At 39.8% G+C, this 25,681-nt stretch overlaps 1 protein-coding gene across 1 annotated transcript in view; it reads left to right on the top strand.

Annotated features, from left to right (window-relative positions):
• Nucleotides 1-25,681, top strand: part of PCNX2 (pecanex 2) — a 291,889-nt gene that overhangs the window by 43,440 nt on the left and 222,768 nt on the right. The window contains exons 9-10 of the mRNA XM_010351533.3: nt 8,576-8,711; nt 18,783-18,928. Coding sequence (XP_010349835.3) covers nt 8,576-8,711; nt 18,783-18,928 — 282 coding nt within the window. The remainder of the gene's footprint in view (nt 1-8,575; nt 8,712-18,782; nt 18,929-25,681) is intronic.

Below are 25,681 nucleotides of genomic sequence, written 5' to 3'. Positions count from 1 at the left end.
CTCCCTGCTCCTGTCCCCCCACAGTGATGTCACACAAGCTCAGGGTTCTTCAGAGCCCAGGCAGGTGTGATAAATAGGTGAAGGGGGCCCAGTGTGGAATGATAGAGAGGAGTGGGGATGACTACAGTCAATTGGAGGGCATTTATCCCAACTGAAGGGCTGCCACTATGTTAGTCTACCTATGGTGGCTCATAAGCCCCAGGTGACAGGAATTTCCAGTTTTTTTCCATAAGAGCTAGAAATACATATTAGTATCTAAAAGTTTATTTTATTTCATATTGTTGATTTTAATTTTTTTTAACAAAATCACAGACCACAGGTTGTGCGTGGTTGGCTGTGGCCTGTAAACTACCTGTGGTCAGCCTCTGCTCTGCTCCCTCCAGTGGGAAAGCGCTCACCCTCAGCCCTTCTTACACACCTATGCAGGATCCAGATACCCCTAGGAGATTTCCGCTGCAGGCTCCTCCAAGCCACCTTGTGGAAGTTCTCCGCTTATTGCTTCCTTGTGAAACTCATCTTTGAAAGCTCAAGTTACAATCTGGCGCTATTCTACTTCTTTTCCTTCTCAGTCCTCCCTGTGAAAATAAATTCATCTCTTCAAGTCGCTGCCAGAAGGATGCTGATCATGTTCTGCCTGGTATCTCGTTTATTTGTAGAGGTTCCCATCTCTTTTTCTAGATAGCATACATCTAAAACCAGCCTTCACTTCCTTGATAGGTAGGTGCTCAATAAATACGGAATGAAATCAAATGAATCACTGGAGATGACAAAGATGGCCCATTTGGAGTTCTGGGAAGAGGGGTGGCAGGAGAAGCTAAACAGGAGGGGTGGAGTAGGCCCCTGGGGGCCGTGAAACCTGGTGGGTGAGCTTGGTTTGTTCTCTGTGCAGCAGGAGTGATGGGAATCTATCTGCAGAGCAAAAGAACCCTGATGAATGTGGGATTATCAAAATGACCCCAACAAGTAAATCCCTCCTCTTTGGTGGGAGGTTTGGATTGCTGTGAGAGCCAGAAGCACTAGCAGTTTGCCAGATCAATATATTTGAACACAGAACGTGATCTTCTCTTTTTATAAGCGGGAAAGTAGAGCAAAATGAAACCTGTAAAATGACTCTTTTTAAACCAATCTACATAGAAATCAGAGGTGGAGACTCAAATTAAATTTTCCAGCCCTGAGTTTTTATTATTTTAATTTAATTTTATTTTTTTGAGACAGGGTCTTGCTCTGTGGCCCAGGCTGGAGTGAGGTGGCACAATCTTGGCTCACTGCAACCTCTACCTCCTGGGTTTAGGCGATTCTCTTGCCTCAGCCTCCCAAGTAGCTGGGATTAAAGGCATGCACTACCACACCTGACTAATTTTTTGTATTTTTAGTAGAGATGGCATTTTGTCATGTTGCTCAGGCTGGTCTCAAACTCCTGGCCTCGAAGTGATTTGCCCACCTCGACCTCTCAAAGTTCTGGGATTCCAGGCACGAGCCACCACGCCCAGTCCAGCCCTGTGTTTTATTAGTTCATAAGGAAACAATTTTCTCTGCCTGTATGAAAGCTAACAGCAGAGGAAAATCTGACATTGAGAATTTTACTTCCTTGAAATCAGGGGTTTAGTATGTAGCTATGTGAATACAAATTTTGTCTTGGACTTACCTGGGTTAAAATTCCAGCACGATATTTACTTTTTGTTTGACATTATGCAACTTGCTTAACCATGTTAAGTATTCATTTTCTAACCAAAAAATGCAGATGATACCTCTGTAATTAATTCACTGGGTTGCTTTAAAAATTAAATGTGATAGTACACAGGCAGTGCTTAAGACAGCACCTGCCATGGAAGGCCCTCAGTCAGTGTTAGCTGTGGTTACTCTCTTTGGTTAGAAGCAGTAGGACTTCAGGTAAAGTGCACTGTGACTTGATAGACCAAAAGATGCTGACTTTTGTTTCTTGAGTTTACATCACAAAATACCCGATTTTATATAACAAACGATACTTTCGGCCAGGTGGGAGCCTTTCCTCTAGTGCTTTCATGAGTTGGTTTATGTCATTTGAAAGCCTTCCCCTTATTAACCTGTTGTGTTCCAACATCTTAGCATGTACGATCATTTTAGAGTAGGTCTTTTAATATTATGTTCCTGGCTTTTAATGCAATTAAGTTTTAAGTTCTTCTATTATAGTAAACATAAACTTTGATTTTGAACTTGGAAGGATGCCTACTTGGGGCTGTGAGCCATTCAGCCACGGAAGATATATTGGGAAACCAGCCTTTTGCCTGTAGGATGACTTCAGTGGCTGGGATTGTCTCCAACTGGGCTATTAAATGGCTGATCCTTATTATTGGCAAGAAAGCCATTCTTCTTAGCCATTGTTCAGTCTTGTTACCATGTGACAGTTTTATGTCCCTGACTCCCAAGTATGAACAGGGAATTGTTAGCAATGTAATTTCCATGTCTCTTTGGGAATTCCTGAAGGAAACCAGGAGAGGAAACAGATTTCTCTCCTTGGCCCCACTGTGACTGTGGGAACCAGTGCAGTTCTTGTGGATTGCTGGAGAAACATAAGCCTCACTTTCCAGTTGTACAGTAGCTGTCCATAGGGCAGATACCTTTGGTTACATTACCTAACCTAGTTCTGCTTTCCCCAGACACTGGAATGAGGAAACTACAGCTTGAATTGCAGCCTTTAGAATTGCTAGTAGGAAAAACTGCCAGAGGATAAATCCACTTCACTATTTTATTACTCAGAACACAAGATTGATTCAGTAGTTCAGAGCCAAAATGAACTAATTTGCCTAGAAAGTTGGAGTTGTTAATCTGAAGTAGGCTATCTGCCTAGGAAGTTGGCGGTGAAGCTGCTTAGAAAATTGAAATGTGTTTTTGAGTCCAAAGGGTTTGATGCAGAGTGAACTTTTATTACTACTCAATAGATCTTGCAATTAAATCTTGATAGTTTCTCTTTTTTGTTCAGCAAAGATTTATATTTCTTTGTATATAAATTATTCTAAGTAATACAGCAGCACTTTCTTCTATGAATAATCTATAACCATGTTTTAGTATTAATCTGGCTTCTCCAGTGTCAAAAGTTATCTAATGGAAATGCATGCAAAATGCATATCATCTGCTCCCCAGTGAAATCTGATTGGAAAGACATGATATTTATATTCATTTTTGAAGCTCTATAGCTCATAAAGTAGGTATGGTAGTCTACTGAATGGAAGAGTCATTCTGGAGCAAATTCGTTTACAGGACTTTTTATTGAGGATTTTTATATAAAGGATGGAACCTCAACTTGTTTTTATTTAAAACATAGTGTAGGATGGTAACATAAATATTTATCTGAATTCACTTATTCATGGCTTTTGTTTTTGAATTATTGTAGCAAAGATTGAAGCAGGTATTTTCAGTTTATAAATTGGGCTTATATTTGAAAGCTGCCCTAAATCTCTAAGCCCACTGCGTACCATACTCCAAAGGTGGATTGAAGCCCTGTACGTAATCTTTACTACTCAGAATTTTTATTGTTTTGTTGACATTGTCAGCTTCTCTGACCCTTATCTCAACAAAACCTCTTATTTATTGGTATTAATTTTCAGGAAAGTCCTCTAAAGCCACAGTGTTTAATTATCTACCTGGTTCCCTAAGAAGATAAACAGGCAGAAAGTGGCAAGAAATAATCATCTCTGTTTAGACTCTGTTTTTAACTTTAGTCAGAAAAAATAATAGTGACACTCTGGTTTGGAATAGCTGAACAGGAACGTGGGGCTCAAAAACAAGTCAACCAGATCTTCAAAATGAAGAGTAAAACATTGTGACTTCTTTCAATATTGGATATACCCAGTTCCATGTGCCATTCGGTTATAGTTTGGAAATTTCATCTTTTATTACAAATATTTGAGATCATGCATATAGTTGCCTCACTCACTTAATTTGGATAGTAGAGAGATATGTATTCGCTGCTTCAGATTTGAAAAACATTTGTAGGCTCTTGGTGCCTTTGATTACACAGAGGTGGAAAACTCTGGCAAGAAGCAGATGATCATCCAGGTCTGCCTTGGAATCGTATCTGCTGTCTCAGATTTCCACTTCCTCTCTTGTTGGCTTTTCACTCTTTGCTCTTTGTTCCTCTCATTGTCATTCTTATCTTGCTTTCTTAGACATATTAGAAAGAGATTATACTTCCACCCAGGCATAGTCATAAGGACAGAAGGTTTGTGAGGTTGATTCTAGAAAGACTTGTTCTCTGGGGCATCTTCTCTGAAAGCCTGAGAATTGGCCCTGCTGCTTAGTGTGGTTCTGTTCCCGTGGTCACAGCTAATGCCGCCACATGATGGCAGTCAGGTCCCATGCTCCCAGCCTTGCCTCACTTCTGCGGTGTCGCTGCCATTTTCTCATACAAATTTTGCTGTCACATAAAAGAAGAGTTGTTGGCCGACTTTAAAACAAGAATCCCTGTTAAAATTCAAAATAACAGGTTACGGTTTTCAGCACAGTGCTGCTTCAGTTAAGCATCTTACATATCGAACATGGTGCTGCGACTTTCCTTTCTGTGTCCCTCTGTGTGCCTTGTTCCTACGTCCCCAGAGGAAGCCTGAAAAGCAAGGAAGGGTAGGCAGAAAAAGGGAGGCCCTCTTCCTGAGAGTGGAAGGCTATCGTCTTTAAATTCTGGGAAGATGAAGAATCTCAGGAAATGTTTTTCCTACGTCAATGAGACAGTGTAGAAAAAGCACTTGTATTTTGACTGTCACTTGTAGAAGCTCAGATGGTGAAAACCTGGAGAGTCCAGTATGGTGGAATATTGTCGTGGTCAATTTGAGGCCCAGCTCTTTCCATGTAGAAGTGTGCTTTTCTGGCCCAGACTAGATTCTAGCCCCAGGGCCGTCTTTATTACCTTCTAGTGACAGCACTTTTAGAAGTTTCCACCACTAATCACTATTTCTGCTATTGCTTGCATCTCAATTTAGTTTAAATAAACTTATCTCTGCTATACCCCTGAACCAAACTAGTTTACGAAAGATTCACCAGAGAACAGGATAATTGAGACCAGATGTGCTCAGTATCATATATTGTAGTTCACTGAAGAGTTACTACAGGCGTGGGATATTTCCATTTCCATTATTGTTTTAGAGGAAGAGAAAATGTCTCTTGAAACTTAACACTTTCACTTTATATGTATTGATATGGGAAAGCTTTGGGTTTAAGTTACAAAGACGTAGCCTTTTTAGATGATTATACCGCTCATAGTCCATAACTTAAAAAAAAAAAAAAGAGAGAGAATAAGCAGCAAATGATTGAAGAAGAAATAGAAGCAAAGAACACAGACTTTGGAATTATTCAAAATTGGACTCCTGTCCACCTGTCCGTGACAGAGATTTTTGTGAACATTGTCGTCTCTTTGGTAATTGGATAGGCAAGCTGGTGCACATGGATTATAACTACACTATCAGGACATCAGAGAATTACATCACATAAGGGAAATGTCTCCATTTGAGCAATGCTTACTGCAGGGATGTAACCATTTCCTCCTAGCCAAACGGGGAGCACATATACACATGAGAATACAGATGACAATACAGGTTTCTGATGCGGACATATACCATTCATTAAGCTCAGAAGAGAATCTTAACTTAATATGCTCATGCCTTGTCTAGAATACTCAACCCTTGTAAAAGAGGTTAATTAAGAGGGAATGTAATATGCTATTTGAGACTGTCTATATAAAAGAGGAGGATTAGGTGTGAGTTGAGAGCAAGATACTCCTCCCACATGCCTGCTAACAGAGACACTTGGAATTAATATGTCATTTGTGTAAAAGCATAGGAGTCATGTTGCTATTTAATATAAGAATAAGCAAAGTCAAGTCCTATATCAACAGAAGGAAGTAAAAAGGGTCAGGGATGGTTATGAAGTGCCTAATACATGAAAGGCAATGTTCACTTCTTTATATGCATGGTCTGGTTTAGTTTCCACAATGATCCCTATGAGGAAAATATCTGCCTGATTTTATAGGGAGGATTTGAGGTAGGAAAATAACATGCTTATAGTCACAGATAGTAAGTAGTAGAGAAATAATTTAACCTAGTTCTGTTTAATTCTAGCACTCACCCAAAAGATTTTAAATAGAAAATCAACCCACAGATTTTTTTAAGGGATATTTAAATGGCTTACATAGGAAAATGTTTATTATTATTTTACAATCAGAAATATTCTAAGAAATATGGAAAAATTATGCTAATGTGTATTGATTGCTTCCTAGCAGGAAACCTTAGTAGGAGGAAGACTGCTCTAAAACAGCCATTTGTTACACCTTATGTCATAGTCAATTCTTAGTTTATTTCAGTTGGCGATAGAGGGTGCTGTACATCTTCTACATTTTTGCACAGAAGCATACATTTCTTTTCCCACTCCTGCCCATTTACGATCATTACCTACCTTACCTGCAATGTAGTTAATCTTTTGGTTTTAGTGAGGTTTTGGCATGTGCTCAGTTTAAGAGATCTCTGAATTTGTGTTAACAATGCAATTTCAGTTCTATTGTATTTCGATGTAAAATGACAGTGTTACATTACTCAGTGGCTTCTGTACAAAGCAGAAGAGTTTAAAGGAACATTTGTTTTTATATATCTAACTAATCTTTTTCTCTGTTAGTGACAGAGATTACGCCTCTAATATAGACAAGAAGAAAAAGCACTATTTAAGGAGCAGGCATTAAATGATGAAAGAACAGGATTTTTAAATTTTCAAACTCCATGTGCTTGTTCCACCTCATTCATTTTCTAAACCCTGAGGTTGTCATGTAATGTTTCCTAAATGGTTCTTTATAAGGAAGACTTTATTGAATGTATTGAAGTTTATGTTTATTTACATGGGTGTGTGAAAATTGCTTTTTTTTTTTAAGACAGGATCTTACTCTGTTCACGCAGGCTGGAGTGCAGTGGCATGATTGTGGCTCACTGCAGACTAAACCTCCCAAGCTCAAGTGGTCCTCCTACCTCAGCCTCCCAAGTAACTGGGACTATAGGCATGCGCCACCATGCCCAGCTAATTTTTTTTCTATTTTTGTAGAGATTGGGTTTCACTATGTTGCCAGGGCTGGTCTTGAACTCCTGGGCTCAAGCAATCCTCTTGCCTCAGCCTCTCAAGTGTTGGGATTACAGGCATGAGCCACTGCACCCAACTGTATGACAGTATTGTAAGCATTATTCACACAGAATAACTGTTGGTATATTAATGAATACAGTAGGAAGGAGTTAGGAAAAAGATCTAAAAGACTGTCAGAAGCTTTATCGTGAAAGTTGTAGATTATAAATCAGAAGGGAATTACATTATTGTAGCGTCTGCATTCTTGAGGAACCTGTATTAGATGGTGTGGTTTAGGCTGCAAGTAACCTTGTGTAACTAAGTGGGCTGCACAATGAGACGTATTATCTCAGAACACAAGAAACCCAAAGATAGGATCTGTTTAAGGTTGGTGAATTCAGAGGCTTAATGCTGTCATCAGAAAACTAGTTCCCTTCCATCACTCCGCTCTCCAGTCCTCAAGTTTGTCCTTCATGATGGCATTATTTATTATTCATGAATCATCTAAAGGCCTGGAGAAAGACTGTCTTTTACTTTTGTTACTATTTAAGAACTATAGAAAAATTTGTCCAAATGCTCTCTTATTCCCAGCCAGTTCCTCTTTGCTCCCCAATGATCTCCTAGAATTGTGTTTCTTTCTCATTCCAAAGCCAATCTCTGGACAGTGCAAACGGCTTAGAGACCAGAATTTTTCCCCGGGGCTAGGGAAGGACCTTGTGTCTCTTCCAAAGCACACAGTCTTGGATGATTTAATAACATGGAGTTATGGTAGCAGACATTCTGTGAGAAATGCCTGTGGAGTAGGCAGCCAACATTGTGTCCTAAAGTTGTAGGTGCCCTGCTAAAAAATCAGATAGAGAAGTATGTCCTTGGTTTTGCTTTCTGAGCCAAAGGGAAAAAATGCCAGGATTGAAATTGCTTATTATTAATTTAAGTCTTGTCCATCTGTGTGTGTTTAAAGATAAAACTATTTTAGATACAGATCACAACTAATTCAATAATGTCTTCTTTATCAATTACCCAAGGCATTTCTTATATCTAATATGTACTTTCCCTGATTTGAGGTGTGGTGGAGAGGAGGTGCAGCCAGGTAGCAGAAGGGTTAATCTCTGTTTCTTCCCCGTTGGTGTCTGGAGAGTTATCAAGCTCACTATTTGTTTTTACAAAATGTGAGGCTAGAGCTTGTTGCTAAGGCCTCCCCACCCATTAAATATGTAAAAAAAATTAAGGTTGTCATCTGTAGAATACCAGGCATCTACCTACCTGCCCTATGACACGCTGCAACCCTGGACAGCCTGAGTAATTTCAATGTAAGCAGGGTGCTTGACTTTCTACCTGAAGGTAGCCTTGTACGCATAATTTTAAACTCTTAACTGTTTATGTAAGGTTGTAAAGACTCATCCACTACCTGCTTTGGGCATTCCTATCATCCTTGTGTTTGTATATAACAAATAGATGACTTCTGGTATTACCAGGTAACCAAAGCTTTTGTTTCGCCCATCCTCAGAGAGATGCAGGTCAGCTCCTCCAGTACCACAACTTCTGAGAGTCAAGATCCGTCTTCTGGGGACCCTGCGGTCAGTGCCCTTCAACAACAGCTGTTACTGATGGTGGCTCGCAGGACCCAGTCAGAAACCCCACGGGTACGTACATTCCAGAATTGCTATTTGTGGATGTTCTAGAAACAGGGAATCTTAAAACCTTTTTCCAGGTTGGATTACCTGACGGAATTAGTCAGGTCTTTCCCTGAATTTTGCATCACTGGGTTATTGATATATCACTGCAAGGCAGTCTACTGACTAAATGTGAAAAGAAATCAGATAGATAGCAGCTAACCAAGACAGCTAATACTGGGTTGGCTAACCTAACCCAATATAAACTTGAGTTGTTATTAACAGGATTGCCACCATCTCAGTTGCTTTTCAAAATGCATTAGAAATTCATGCACATTGATCTTTGGTTGCCAGAATGCATAAGTCTTACAAGAGCTCACTGGATTAGGTTGCCTTTCCCCCCATGGTTTAGAAAATATCTGTGTTTTTTTAAATAATGTATTATTGCCTGTGTATTAAATATTCAAAGATTTTAAACATTTGACTTAAAGAGAGACTTTATTCTTGGGGCAAGTGACATTATCATCAAGAGGTCTAAAAAAATATGAAGCCTTTCATTATTTTACTAAGAGATAACTTATTAATGTTCATTCATTTATCCAGTCCACCTTTAATGAGACACTTGGGAGGCAGAGCCAAAGATTCAAAGCCAAAGATAACATGGGAGGTTAGTGAAACACCCAGACATGAAGTTAGAGCTGCAGATTTAATTTTGGGCATTTTGGAGGAGGGGAAATGGGGAAGACTTCTTAGAAGAAGAAATGCTTGGATTCAGCCTTGAAGAAAGATTGGTTTCCATTGGAACAGATTGAGAGAAAAGTATTATAGATAGATGATGTTATGTGAGTGTCAAGTTTCTTTATTTCTGTTTACTTTATTCCTGGAAATGTTTCAGTTCATTCTAGAAAAGCTCATCTTTGAAAAAATAATACAATTATATATATATATGTATATATATATATACACACACACACATATATTTTTATGATTGCTTAGCCACATTTTTTCCAAAGGATGATCAGTAATACAATGGAGCTGGGTGCAGTGGCTCATGCCTGTTATCCCAGCACTTTGGGAAGCCAAGGTGGGCAGATCACCTGAGGTCAGGAGTTCGAGACAGCCTGGCCAACATGGTGAAAACCCATCTTTACTAAAAACACGAACATTAGCCTAGTATGGTGGCACATGCCTGTAGTCCCAGCTACTTGGGAAGCTGAAATACAAGAATTGCGTAAAACCGGAAGGCAGAGGTTGCAGTCAGCCGAGGTCATGCCACCGCACTCCAGCCTGAGCAACAGAGCGAGACTCTGTCTCAAACAAACAAACACAAAATACGGTGGATTGAAATTTATACGCCGTTACTCAGATGTGCAAAGAAAATGTTGAGTTACCTTTTAGCAGACCACATATCGCTCTGAGCTCTTATTCCTGTTGATGTGGTGAATGTAGGGAGGACTTACCTTAAAAGTGCCAATTGCTGGACGCAGTGGCTTATTCCTGTCATCCCAGCACTTTGGGAGGCCGAGATGGGGAGATGGCTTGAGCCCAGGAGTTCAAGGCTGCAGTGTGCTATGACTGCACCACTGCACTCTAGCCTGGGTGGCAGAGTGAGATCCTCTCTCTAAACAAACAAAAAAAGTGCCAATTAGGGTAATGCAGCCCTTGCGGGCTTAGAGTTTCTGCGTGAACAAGTGTTTAATTTATTCAAAGAACTAGTCTTTGGGGACTATTTATTCTCTTTCCTTTTAGGTATTCAGGCTCTTTTTCTTTTTTCCAGGGCCTCTGTGCATAAGAGATAGGATTCCTAAATCAGTAGGTGGAAGTGGACCTGGGAGGGGCACTTTTGGTGGGGGCGTAGCCCCTTGGCCCGGTCACCGGGTGTACTGTGTGTTCTATCTCCCTGTTTGAGTGAGGTGCTGGATCTGCCACTCACTGGCCACCAGTGACCCTGCCATTTGCCCTCGCTGTGTTCTCCACACACCATCACTCTTTACAAGGTCTGTGAGCTCTTCCCAGCACCACCCTCAGCTGCCAGTGCATCATGCTCACCGCAGCCCCAGTAATGTGGGGGCCCTGTAGAATATGGGCTTTCCTGAGAAACTTGCATTTTCCCCTGAGATAGGCCCAGGGAAGCGCTAACTCCCTACCACCCTCCAGAACATTAGTGTTGAGCCTCTAAGAAGGTTCCATGAAAGTATTGACATAGCTTGGGAGGAGGTAAATGCCATGGATTTCATGAGTAGCAGAGCTACAGGAAACTAGAAACTTTGTATTATCAAAGGTGTACATCCATTGGTTTAATATCTCAAAAATATTCCAGCTAGAGCAGAAACTTAAAAATAAGTAAATATTACAAGAATAAATCAGAAACAGTCCAGCCATTCCTTATTTTACATTTGTACTCTTGTAAATGACACGATGATGCTTAAAAACTCAACTCACCTGTACTGTTTCATTGTTAGACACTTAACCAAATTCATTGCTTCAATCATTTAAACTTTGTTAACTTTTAGTAAAAAATTTTCAAGTTCTATATTCTGTTATATCTGGGTATAGAGGAGGAAAAATGAAGATCACTGACCAGGCTCATAGGTAGGCCCTAAGAAAATATTTACAAAGGTCTCATACTGGGGAAAAAATGTAGTTCTACTATTTGTTTTCTAAATATAATTGATATCACCAGGAAATTAAATTAGGTTTCAGCCACAAAATAAAAACTAAGTTGGTTTTCTGCTCATTATCCAACAAATATTTGCTGTAGGATGACTATGCCTGCAGTCCTGTGCTCGAAGCTTGGTCTACAATGGTGAAAAGACTCAGTCCCTGCCTGCAGGAAGTTTAACAGCTAGTCAACCAATTCAACTCTATACAGAAATTCTGATTAGAATAGGCTTTGGTGATGTGGAACACAGAATAAGTTCCAGGCCAGTAAGTAGAGGATCAGAGAGGCTTCCTTAGCAAGGTGACACCTCAGCTGAAATCTGGAGGATGAGTTGAAGTTAACCAAATAAAAGGAGATAAGGGTATCTACACAGAGAAATGACCTGGCTAAAGGGGCCTGGAGGTGAGACAGAAAGCAGGTGTGTTCAGTGCTTCTGGAGCCTGGAGGCACAGGAGGGCTTTTCTCAGAAGAGACTAGCAAAAGTAAGCAGGAGATAAGTCTCTAAAGACAAGACTTTAATCACCTCCTTCCCCCATCCTCCCTGCCTCTCTCCATCAAGCACAGTACCTGAGCTCTGGGGATGCTTCCCACACAACTTTCCGCAAGCTGTTTCTAGCAAAGGACAGAATTCTACAGGCTCTGACGGGTGGCCAGGAGGTGAGCCAAGGCCAGAGAAAGACTTGTCTGAAATTCCTCCCTGGTACAAATCCAATATGTGTGCAGGGAATGAAGTGGCTCTGAAAGGGAGCTCCCAGGAAGGTCTGTCACTTTTATGAAGGGCTGGTCATTTAAAAAAAAAAAATGCACACACACACAACACACACACACACACACACACACGAGAAGAGGAAGTTCTTTTTCATCATCATAGCTGTAGAATTTAGCTCTTGAACACAAAGAGAAGGGCAGAGCTTGGGCCATAGTTGGAACTAGTGAAAATCTGTTGTTTGAACTCTAGATTGGCATTTAGGAGTTTTGAATATTACCAGTTACAATATTGGATGAATCTATATTATAAACTAGTACTTCTCTGTGACTAAATCTATCCATTATGTGCTTCTAACTCCACAGAGTATGTTCTGTAGCCTCATTACTATGGCTTTTAAAATCTTACATTGTTCCAATATGTTATGGGTCAGTACCTGAGTAATCACCTTGAAACATTTTCTTTATTATACTGCTGGTTGAGTGGCAGGTGAAGTCTACTCAAGCAAAGAATCTGTAGGAATACAGCATTTTCTGCTTCCATTTACCATCACCTGGATATGGTCTCCAACTCATTCAGCTTCTCTTACGTTAAAAAATGAGATAGTGTGGTATGTGAAAGTGCTTTGTAAACTTTAAAGCTCTATGCAAGTCTATGATCATGGCATTATTGTTATCATTATGACTAACATGAAGGTCAAGCATTTCATTGGTTCTAAACTGATGAGAATTGGTGAGAATTGCAAAGATGAGCACAGTACTAGGCCTGACTGTTATTCTAGGTAAATATAAAGGTAGCATTTATATCACAATATCATTAAAACATTAACAAGAACTTATAAAAATGTTGGCATTTACCAAAAGATGAAACTGTTGAAATAATTATGTAGATGAAAGAGATGAGACATCAATTATAATATTGTAGCATTTATTTTTCATCATAGATTCATTTATCTGAAAGTATATTAATACTTTAAAAATAAAAAGTTACATTTGCGTTTTTTCATTTATCATGTTCAGAAGTTCATTTAAATATGGAGGCTCCTCAACTTAGAATGGGTTTATATCCCTATAAATTCATCATAAATTGAAAATACATTGAAAATGCATTTAATACCCCTAACCTACTGAACATCATGGCTTAGACTGGCCTGCCTTAAACATGGTCAGAACACTTACATTAGCCAACACTTGGGAAAATCATCAAATACAAAGCCCATTTTATAATAAAATGTTGAATATCTCATATCACTTATTGATGTTCTACTGAATGCTTATCACTTTCACATCATTAAAGTTAAAAAATCGGAAGTTGAACCATTGTAAGTCAGAGACTATCTGTAGCAGGTTTAGAATCCACATGATCGGTTATGAATTCTGTCTGCTACATGTAGCCACTGTTAGAACAGTATCATCCTACTTCTAAAACATATGTTTCATCCCTCAGAGTTTTGTTCACATCTAGATATAATTCACATTCCACTTGTATGTTTTGAACACAAGTCGTGTGCATAGCACTGGGCTAGGTACTCTCATGTTTGATGTCGTCTTATCTTTAAGAGAAGTCTTCAGGTTAGGCATTATTTCATCTAGGGTTTGAATATCTAAGGAAACTGCAGTGCAGAGGGTCCTGAACTTGGGGCATTGAAGGGACCCTGACTCAGTGTTCCTGCCTAGTTGTCCTTTTGTCTCCAGTGCTCACATCCTCCTTGGCAGCCACTGCTGTGATTTCTCACAATCCCACTTCTGACACCAAACAGAGTCCCTACCAACCCTGCTGTCCTAGTGCTGAGCTTGTTAGCTGTTGGGAGTTACACATAGTTCCCCAAAGGACCACTTTTTCTTCTGTCTACTCTTCAGTCTTCTACTCCTTCTCCCTTTCCCCTGCCCTTTCAGGTAAAAACCTTTTGGGAAGCTGAGAACCTCTAATTATTTTCAATATCCATCCCCCACCCCCAAAAAAAGACCAATAATTTAAATCCATCTGTACCTGTTCTGACTTTGGGGAGGTTCTGTAGAGCTGATCACTTACTCTCTTTCACACAACGGGGCCTAATATCTATTTTAGTTTTTATTTGATGTGCATTCTAAAAATCACGAATCTGACTTTAAGTTCATTTTACGTAACATTTGTAACCCATTATTCCTCATCTTTTGCCAGTTTCTATTATCTAGTTTCCTTTTCAAATTTATGTTGTTAACTTTTTCTTTCACAGTTGGGACTATATGTGTTGTATCTTGAACTCTATTTGTTTCTCTGTGAAAGGTGGCTTTCTCTTTACTGATGAGCACTGCTTGAAGTATTGATTCACCTGGGTCCCCTTAAGTATGATTGTAGAAAGAGCACAAATCTCTTCCTAATCTAGGACCTCGGACCAGTGACCTAATCTCTTGGAGCCTCACTTTCTTTTAGGAAACTGAGCTATTGTGAGCTTTTAAGGATTGGAGATAATATGTGGCAAAATTATGACTTTACTGGTTGGTGGCAATTACTGATATCATCAAAAATTTGTATTCATTATCTGGAACTCTTGAAATAGCATTATTTGAACAGTAGAATTTCTCAGGTATCTCAGAAGGAGTAGTCTTTTATACTTAGATTTCAAAAATTCCACCAAAAATATTTTTAAATGTACACTATACTTCCCTGCCTTCTTAAGAAGAATATACTGATAATAATGGAAGTTGTTCTTGATAATTCAGTTTCATTAAGTAAAACTTGGATATTATGCTATAAACACTAATCCATATAGGGAGTATGTGTAAATGCAATTCTCTTGTTTTTTAAAAAGAACTTAAGCTCAGCTTTTATCCTTTCCTTCCTCCTCCCTTTTCCCAAGCTCTTTCTCAGAATAATAGAATTAAACTTGCAGGCCCAACTTACTGGGCAATGCAACATAATTGTTCTTTGGCAAGGCTTAATGAATCAGAGACATAAACATAATTTTTTGGTTAATTTGTTTATGCATTCATTTTTTAATTATTTAGGCCACTTACAGTGAAAGATAAAAGTCATAGATCTGAAACTCCTTCTCAGACTCCACGGTGGGTCCTCACTTATGCAAGCATAATTGCAATCTTAATTCTTGATGTACTCCAGGGACTACCAAAGACCCCTTTACTCCATGCCCTCTCCTGGGATGGCCATCCTACATTCTCTCATGACTCACTTCTCTCTCACTCTCTCTCCGTAGATAGATACAGATGTAGATATGTTTATGCATGTGTGACGATGGTACCATGACTGGTTTACTTCCTGTTCCCAGAAATTCTAAACCCCTGTAAGGTAGTAACTCTCTCGTTATGTTTTCAATTTTCAACATATATTACATACAGTATTTGGTTTATATAACCTACACAATAACTATTTTGTTTGATGAGTGAAAACATGAATGATATTAAAATGATGAGAAATATTTGAATTTGAATTTGGTACCAGAAAACAGGCCAGGAATCATTGCTGCAATTCACCAAGGCATATAGCTTTGGGCTTCTTTAATATCTAAGGCAAAAAAGAAAATTCATGAACCTTTTTTTCCCATAAAAGAAGTAAAATTATTTCTTTTTTTCATGAATTTTTGAGGAGTTTTTAAAAAATTAAAGCAAGGATTTTCATTTAAGCAGCAATAATCAGCACAGTATGCTGGAACCTTTAAGTTTTAAAAACTATGCAGGCATGGTCTTCATGTAATTTTTAATATGCTGACCTTTCCTCACAGCTAAGGGTATAATATGAAACCTCACTTTAAGAAGGGATTTTTCTTCTGTTGGAAGGAACGCTGTCATTTTAGCTATTGCTTACCCTTGACCTGTTTATGCATCATACATGGATTCTGACATAACAAGGACAGTAACCATGGGCTCCTGTGCACCTAATTCTTATTTACACTCTTTGTCCATGTGGCTTCAAGGAAAAGGACTTCTTTGTTGGGGGAGGATTACTATAAATCGCAAGTTCATCATCATGCAAAGAAGCTGTTCCTGCTGAGATGACACCAGTTTCTGCGAAGCCCTCTTCTGTATTGAAATAGAATTCCAGGCACAAGTAGCACTTACAATCTCAACTTTCCTGTTACTCAGTCCAACTCATCCTGTATATTCCCTTCGTGATGGATCAACTTTCCCTTCAGATGACTCTTGCATTAATATTTGATATCTGGGATAACTCCATTTTCCATAGGCTGAGTTGAGCAGATTGGCATCTGGAAATGGAGAGATGGTAAAATTTGCTTTCTCAGAGGGTTTTGCAGTGGCCTCTAATGAAGCAGCTGCACTGCCCTCATGCATGCCAGGCACTTCGACATCAGTGACTTCCCCTAAATTAGGAAAAAAGTTGTGCAGTCTGCCCATGTATAACCTTGTGAAGCCAAAGAGAAATGTGAGAGTCTTTTAAAAGCCAATGTCCCCTCCACTGCTGCTCTTTGTCCCCATACTCATCCCTTTCTTGTCTTTGCCCTTCTTTTTAATCTCCTGTGTCTTATGTTTGTCAGCCTACAGGAAATTAGAACCTTAAATCCAAGTTGGAAAAATGCAGGGCAAAATCAAACAAAAATGCAGATTAGAATAATCCAGCAATTCCATTTCTGAGGGTATATCCAGGTATATCCAAAAGAATTGAAAGCAGGAGGTCGAAGAGATACTTGTACACCTGTGTTCATAGCTGCACTATTCACAATAACCAAAGAGTAGAAGCAACTTAAATATCCCTTGACAGATTAGTGGATAAACAAAAGGTGACACATACATACAAGGAGTATTATCCAGCCTTAAAAAGAAAGGAAATTCTGACACATGCTGCAACATGGATAAAGCTTGAGGACACTATCCCAGGCAAAATTAGCTAGTCACAGGAAGGTTCAACTACTATATGATCTCACTCACATGAGGTGCCTAAAGTAGTCACATTCATCAGGACAGAAAGTAGAATGGTGGTTACCAGAGGCTAGGGGAGGGTAAATGCAGGAGTTGCTAAACAGGTACAGGGTTTCAGTTTTGCAGGATAAAAAAGGTTCCAGACATCTGTTGCACAACAATGTGAATATCATTAATACTATTGAACTTTACACTTAAAATGGTTATGATGGTAAATTTTTGGTATTTGTGTGTTTTTGTTTTTTTTTTTTTTTCTGAGATGGAGCCACACTCTGTTGCCCAGGCTAGAATGCAGTGGCACAATCTCTGCTCCCTGCAACCTCCAACTCCCAGGTTCAAGTGATTCTCCTGCTTCAGCCTCCTGAGTAGCTGGGATTACAGGCACCCACCACCATACCCAGCTAATTTTTTTTTGTATTTTTAGTAGAGACGGGATTTCACCATGTTGGCCAGGCTGGTGCCAAACTCCCAACCTCGTGATCTCCCTGCCTTGGCCTCCCTAATTGCTGGGATTACAGGCGTGAGCCACCGTACCCAGCCAGTATTTGGTTTTTAACCACAATTAAAAATATATAGAGGTTAGAAACAGAAGCTCTGCAGGGGGGCTGGGGCATCTAGAGAAGGCTTAAGGATAGTAGCCATGTGGCCAAGCAGAGTGAAGGAGGAGCTGTATGGGGGCTTTGGTTTTAACGTCTTCTGTATGTGGAGAACAGGAGGCAAAACACAGGTGGGATGCCCAGTAGGAGGCTCCCCTAACAGGATCAACTGTTACTTAATACTAACAGTGAGGTCATCATTTCTGTTCTTTCTTTTGGCCATCTGGGACCTCACTGCTAGGATTAACTAACCACATTCTTTTCTTTTTTGAAATGGAGTCTTGCTCTGTTGCCCAGTGGTGCGATCTCAGCTCACTGCATCCTCCACCTCCTGGATTCAAGCCATTCTCCTGCTTCAGCCTCCTGAGTAGCTGGGATTACAGGTGTGTGTCACCATGCCCGGCTAATTTTTGTATTTTTAGTACAGACGGGGTTTCACCATGTTAGCCAGGCTGGTCTTGAACTCACAGCCTTGTGATCAGCCTGCGTCAGCTTCCCAAAGTGTAGGGATTACAGGCATGAGCCATCACGCCTGGCCTAACTAAACACATTTTATTACCAGCACCTTCACTAAGGGGACTGCATGGAAAACTGCGTGTTCCCAGCCTTGTGCCAGCCTCTAAAGAGTCCCTCATTAAGTATTTGATAGACAAATCAATGAAGGGCAATTTTTTTTTTTTTCAAAATTGAATTTTTTTCTACTGAATTAGAGCTAATCACAGATGAATCAGGAATTAAAACTTTTACTATCTGGGTCTAAATTTTCCCACATTTCAGGTTTAATGATTTAGATTTTTTTTTTCAACAAATATTTCAGTTTTTCTTATAGCAGGCTTCTCCAATGACCTAGATCTCTCCAGTGAAAATATTTTTACTCTTAGTAAAATTTGAATATGTATCTCAACATTAAATAACACACTATTCAGAAATGAAGTCATTTAAGATCTTTACTGAATTCTTACCTTTCATAAGAACTATTTTTAGAGCAGTTTCTTGGCCTTAATGAGCAGTAGTGTTTTGATGTGGTGAGTAGCATGATTTTAATGGTACGTTGTAAAGGAATTGAAGTATGTTGGTAAGAAAAATCTTTTTTGTTGATCATTATCCTTTTCTTACAGTACTTATTTTAAATGAAATATGTTGGTCTACATTTCAGAATTTATACATCTGCTTTTTGTATTTTTAAATTATGGTATATGTATATTTGTGGCCATGACTTGACAACATGAAACTCTTTTTTCTGTTGTTTCCTTTGGTATCTAAAAGCATGTGAGTCAGGATCTGGAAGACTCGTCATGTTCTTCAACACAAGGAAAATTTAACCGAGAGCAGTTTTACAAATTTATCATTTTCCCTGGGAAGTGGATTAAAGTCTGGTATGATCGACTGACCTTACTGGCATTACTTGATCGGTAAGTCACTAAGTATGCACATCCACTGTCGGAGGCACACCAGGGACATGACAGTGCCCACTGCATGCTTTCAAAGACAGAATTGTCACTTGCACATTTTCAAGTTCTACACTTCCTTTGCTGTGAACCCAAAGTCAAAGCAGTAAGATCCTGACAACAAATTGTACTTTAGCAGTTACAATGAGACATATAAGAGAGTTACAATAAATAACTCTTATTAATAATAAATTAATTTAATACGAAATAATGAGAAATAATACGTTGCAATAAGAAATAAGAAATGGTTTCTATTTAAGGTTCATTTGGGCACAGTAGCATACTTTGGTGTACTCATGTCTTACCCCATTTTTGTAGGAAAGCTTGAGGCCCCCCCCATCTGTAGCAGAGGGCCTGGCTCGACTGGGTGTGGGCATGGGGAGAGGAGGGAAGATAAAGTGGGGTGACTTCTGCCTCTTCCCTGGACACCTTGGATTCTCATTGTTCACTTGTGTTTGATGTACTCTCACTTGAATGTTAATGTTTCCTTTGAACTCCTTTCCTCTTTGTCACTTTCTCTTACCACTGTCCATACAGCAAAATGTTTTGGGGTAGGAGCTGTGGTTACTGGGTAGGGAGAAAGAGGAGGAGAAGTTAAGGTTGGTTAAAACATGATGGAGGCTGGGCATGATGGCTCACACCTGTAATCCCAGCAGTTGGGGAAGCTGAGGTGTGCGGTCACCTGAGGTCAGGAGTTCAAGAGCAGCCTGACTAACATGGTGAATCCCCATCTCTACTAAAAATACAAAGATTAGCTGGGTGTGATGGCACACGCCTGTATTCCCAGCTACTCAAGAGGCTCAGGCTGGAGAATCACTTGAATTCAGGAGGCAGAGGCTGCAGTGAGCTGAGATTGTGTCACTGCACTCCAGCCTGAGCAACAAGAGCAAAAATTCATCTAAAAAAAATACAAAAACAAACAAACCATGATGGAAATGGGCCTAAGGAGAGGGGCTTGTCATTTTTATCTTTGCCTACCTCAAAATGCGCATATAACAGTATTATGATTTTCAAGGGCTGAGTAGCACTGACTAGAAGGTTGGTTTGAAAATTTCAGATACTATTTAATAATGCTGTGATAAGCAATTGCTGAGTTTCACAGTTTAATGCCAACCCTTGGGGACAGTGCAAAACCTGGTTGCCTATCTTATTGTCATTACCCTCCCCCCCTCCCCACCCAGTGACTGCTTGTTGTAGTAATGTCTTAAGTAGTATGATCACATATGAAGAAAACTATAGTCATGCATAATTACAACAGTAAATTTCGGGACCCACAAGTCAGGGAATGGAGTTATAATGGTTTTCCTTACAACACTATGTTACCCAAGGGGCATACACTGAGGAGGAACAGTTAATACTTAACTAATAATCCAAGATAGTATATTCTGGTAAATGAGGCATTTAAAAAATATTAATTATTTTCTGCTAAAAATAAATTATTGAAATTTGGACTAGCTTGCATTAACCCTTCATATCAAAAAATAAAAACAAATATGTCTATTGATTTGTATTTTAAAATCTACTTGGTGATGAAACAAATGGAAATCTATTGGAGGTCTAAAAAGGATGATGAGGATGACTGCAGTTTTTAAAAGCTTATGTTTTTATTATTTTAATCACCTTTCTGGCAAGTCACAATGAGTTTTTAAATGTTGTGCTTAGGGATGACCTAGAAATAGCACCATTCCCTTATCCATAGATACTTCAGCTGGTGTGGGGAATCCTTGGACTCTGGAGTCAACCTTGGGAATGAAACCTCGTCCCCGCTACTTATTAGTGCTGTGATCTTAGCATGGCTAAGAAATCTTTCAGTGCCTTAGTTTCCTATCTGTTAAATGGATATAATCTATACCACACAAAAGTTGTAAGGCTTAAATCAATTTAATCATTGAAAGAGTTCTTAAAATATTAGTTGCTATTATTATTATTACTTGGAATGTGGCCCAGATCCCAGAAAGAAGAAAAAATTAAAAAAAAATAAATTAGGATAGTGAAAGTAGATATTGTCAAATTCACACTAAAATTTAGACCATTAGTTCATAGGCAACATCACTTTTTAAAAGTTTTATTTTAAATTCTACATGTGCAGACCGTGCAGGTTTGTTTACATAGGTATACATGTGCTATGGTGGTTTGCTGCACCTATCAACTCATCATCTAGGTTTTAAGCCCCGCAGGTATTAGGTGTTTGCCCTAATGCTCTCCCTCCCCTTGCTCCCCACCCCACGACAGGCCCTGGTGTGTGACGTTCCCCTCCCTGCGTCCATATGTTCTCATTGTTCGACTCTCACTTATGAGTAAGAACATGCAGTGTTTGGATTTCTGTTCCTGTGTTAGTTTGCTGAGAATGCTTATTCAGAGCCATGTAAACCTACCTGAAGTCATCTGTTAGCAGGACTGGTGATCTGGTTTTACAGTTCAGAGTTAATTAAAATAAGGAAAGGGACTGCATGAACTCACAGCTCACAGCAAGGAAGAAGAAAGAAACTCAAAATACTGACCTAGAATAACTGAGCTGTTTGGGACCTTTGCAGAGAGCATAATTCCCAAACAGGGCTTTGAGTCAGAATCATCTGGGAAGCTGGGTAAAAATGCATGATATGTGCAATAAAAACAAAATGTAAGGGCTAGGAGAGAAGCAGAAGAAATCAGTGGGTAACAAGCACTGAAAATGTACTAATCATTGCTATAAACTCCCAAAGATTAAGGCGTTCTGCCTGACGTTCTTTAACTTAACTCTTAGAGTCAGGCTGTTCTTCCTTGAAAATGTTTTCTTAGTCTTTGGGCAGCAAGTTCATGGTTCCTGTCATTGCAGTCCCCTCTATTTGCCTGCAGTTCTCCATCTACTCTGATGTTTCTGGACTTTTCCTATTCTCCTTACTTATTTTCTCTTATTTCATATCTTGCCATTGCTCTTTCCTATAAAACACTGAGGGTTTATTTTCAGTTATCTAGTTGATCAGGTCAGCATCCAAAATAAGAAGTTGCCCTTCTTACATCATTTCAACATTTCATTCATTCAGCAAATATTAAATCACGTACTCCATGCTAGGACCTGTACTGGGCATTGGATCTAGAGTAATGAATAAAACAGCCATTGTCTCTGCTGTCATGGACTTACTTCTACTGGGAGAGGAGAGAAAATTGTAATAGGTGCCATGAAAGAAAGACATAAAGGCCTGAGATAGAGAGACCTGGGAAGCAAGGGCACTGATGTTAGAACTGGTGGTTGGCAAAGGCTTTTCTGAGGAGGAAACACACAAACTGAGAGATAAAATATGAGAGGTAGCTAGCTATGTGACAAGCAAAGAGGAAATAATTCATGCTTCTCAAACAAAACTAATTGTCATCATAAGTATACACACTTATAGCTCTCATCCTTAAAAATCCTGTCTTAAAACCATAATTCTCAGCAAACTAACACACGAACAGAAAACCAAACACTGCATGTTCTCACTCCTAAGTGGGAGTTGAACAAGGAAAACACCTGAACACAGGGAGAGGGACATCACACACCAGGGCCTGCAGGAGGTGGGGAGAAAGGGAAGGGAGAGCGTTAGGACAAACACCTAATGCATGCAAGGCTTAAACTCTAGATGACGGGTTGATAGGTGCAGCAAAACACCATGGACATGTATACCTATGTAACAAACCTTCACGTTCTGCACATGTATCCCAGAACTTAAAAGTATTTTTAAAAATCCTGTCTTACCCCACTTTCTTACCAGCCACTGTCCTGTTTTTCCACTCCTCTTTGCAGCAAGACTCCTTGAAGGGTTGCCTGTGCTTGATTCCACTTGCTCTTCGTTTATTCTCTAATAATCCTGTTCCATTCAGGCTCCCCTAACCCTAAAACTCCATTGAACCTGCCCTTGTCAGGGTCACCATTGACTCCATCTTTTACTTCTCTCATTACTAGGCTGATTTACAGTATCTGGCAGAGTTCATTTCTCCTTCTTGGTAGACATTCTCTTGGTTTCCAGGACTCAGCATTCTCTTGGTTTTCCTTCTGCCTTGCTGGTCACTCCTACATAGGAAGGGAAGATTTACAGGTTTTTCTGCCTCCTGACCCTTTAAGGTTGAAGTCTCCAGTAGATACATAGCTCTTGGTCTTCATTCTTTCTCTATCTGCCCTATTTTCTTTGGTGATGGTATTCAGTCTCATGGCTTTTAATATGCCAGTGACTCTCAGATTTGTATCACCAGCTTGGACCCATCTCCTGAATTCCAGACTTGTATATCTAACTACCAGCTTGACATCTCATGGTGTCAGGATGACATCTCATATCCAAGACTGAACTCTTCATCTCAGCCTCACCCAAGCATGCTTCACTTACGGCCTTCCCCATCTCAGGTGATGGCAACTCCATCCGTCCAGTTTCTCCGGTTAAATATCTTGGAGTCATCCTTGAGTCTTCTTTCCTTTCACACCTGCATTCAGTCTCTTATAGGAAGCTGCTTTCACTGTTCCTTCCAAATGTACTTATTGCATCTTTTCAGTGTTAATGTGACCATGTGGTCTGAGCCATTTCATCTCTCATCAGATTACTGCAGTAGCATCTTCCCTGCTTCTATCCCTTCTCTCTGTATAGTATTCTTTTTTATTCTTTTCTTTTCTTTTTTTTTTGTTTTAGATGGTTTCTTGCTACGTTGTCTGGGCTGGTCACAAACTCCTGGGCTCAAGCAGTCCTCCCACCTCAGCCTCCCAAGTAGCTGGGATCACAGGTACCCACCATGCTCAGCCCCTGTACACTATTCTTAACACAACACAATAAGGCTTTTCAACGTCACTGCTTTGCTGACCAGCCAGCAATGGCTCCCCATTTCACTCAGAATGAAAATCAAAGTCCTCACAGTGCCCACACATTCCCCATGCTATAGCCACTAATTTGCTTTCTGGCCTCATCACTCACTATCCCTGTGGACTTTTCTTCATCCATACTGGCCTTCCTTTTGTCTCTCAACCATGCCAGGCAGTCCTCCAGCTTTAAGACCTTTGCACTGGCAGTTCCTGCAGCATGGAATATTTGCCTCCCAGACATTTGCAGTGCCAACTCCCTTACACTGGAGAGCAGTGGTGAGGTCTTGGCTCACTGCAACCTCTCCCTCCCAGGTTCAAGCAATTCTCCTACCTCAGCCTCCCGAGTAGCTGGGATTACAGGTGCCTGCTACAATGCCCAGCTAATTTTTACATTTTTAGTAGAGACAGGGTTTCACCACATTGGCCAGACTTGTCTCAAACTCCTGACCTCAGGCGATCCAGCCGCCTCGGCCTCCCAAAGTGCTGGGATTACAGGCATGAGCCACCATGCCCAGCCTCTATTCTTTTTGTCTGTTGCATTTATATTTACATATTGTATATCTACTGAACTTTTTTTTGTGCATGCTTACTTTTGGCACCACTCATGAGAAAGGAAGCTCCCATGCCTTTTGTTCACTGATGTCAAAGCAGCTAGAGCAGTGCTGAGCATTTTTTGCTGCATGAAGGAAGACATCAATTTTCCTTTGCAAATCGCCTCCCCTTCCTAATTTCTGCCATGGATTCTGCCATGATCCTTTTCTTCTCAGATTGAAATCTTGGAGTAATCTTTATTCTTTCCATCAGTGCTTCATTGTCCATAATTCATTTAGAGTTCTTTCAGCCTCACTCTGAATTGTGTCCTCGAATTAGGGGTCCGTTTCTATTCCCCAGCCATGTGAGCTTCCCAGGCCCTCATTACCTCTCCTGGAAGTGCTGTTTATCCTTGCTCTTGTCTTTTTCTCCTCCAGTACACATTGTAAACCTCTGCATGATAAACCTTTCAAAAGTACAGCCTTAGTCATGTCACTCTTGGCCTGGTGAGTACACTTTTTAACCCAATGTTTAATGATAGATAAACAAGAAACTGAGGGAGGGAGAGGTGAGCCTGCGGGCAGAGGAATGGAATCCTGGCAGAGGAGAATTTGGAGGAAAAACACTTTTTAGGAACCTTATTCTTTTCCCTCCCCAAAGTGAAAAACATTTGTTTTTTTCTTTGAAATTTTATTTCCAAGGCCTTTAGATATTTTTAAGTATACATCAAATTGTTATGAGCACACTGTAGAACACATCATGAATTTTAAAGACTTGAACAAACCAAATATGTTGAGCACTATTAAAAGTGCACAGTGGAAAAATAAAAGACACACACGATTTCCTTTTTGCCAAATGTATTTTGGTTCCTCCAGATTTTAAAAAAATTTTCAACTTGAGCCTCATGCTATCTGAATGCTAACTTAGCCTTTCTATATATTTTTATGCTGTCTTTCTACCTTACTTTTATTATTCTGTAATATGTCAGCTGCAGTTCAGTCAATCAAATCACCCATTGTTTTTCTTCTCCTGGCTGTTGTCCCCAGAGTTTCCTGTTCTTCCTGTGTAGGAGGCCCAGGGCTATGCCTCTTGGCAGCCCCAGCTCCAGATTTATTTTAACAGAGTCATTTATTTTTGTATTTCTTTGAATCTGTTAAATCTATATGCATATCTATCAATCATCTCTGTAACTATCTGTCTGAAGTTAGATGTAAAAAGTACCTATCAAAGGATTCATGCATTTGTGTATTTCTTCGAAATTTTTCTCTTTACTGTTTCTCTCATTTTCATTAGCTATTGAAGCATCAAGAGTCAGCATTAGATTTGGGTTCTTTTTCACTCATTGTTTTATTCACTGAAAAGTGTTCCACAAAATGGAAGGAACT

The sequence above is a fragment of the Saimiri boliviensis genome, chromosome 14 (genome assembly GCF_048565385.1).
Source record: "Saimiri boliviensis isolate mSaiBol1 chromosome 14, mSaiBol1.pri, whole genome shotgun sequence".
In the NCBI taxonomy this organism is placed as follows: Eukaryota; Metazoa; Chordata; class Mammalia; order Primates; family Cebidae; genus Saimiri; species Saimiri boliviensis.
Note: the sequence above shows the minus strand (reverse complement) of the source record. Positions and strands in the feature narration are given on the sequence as shown.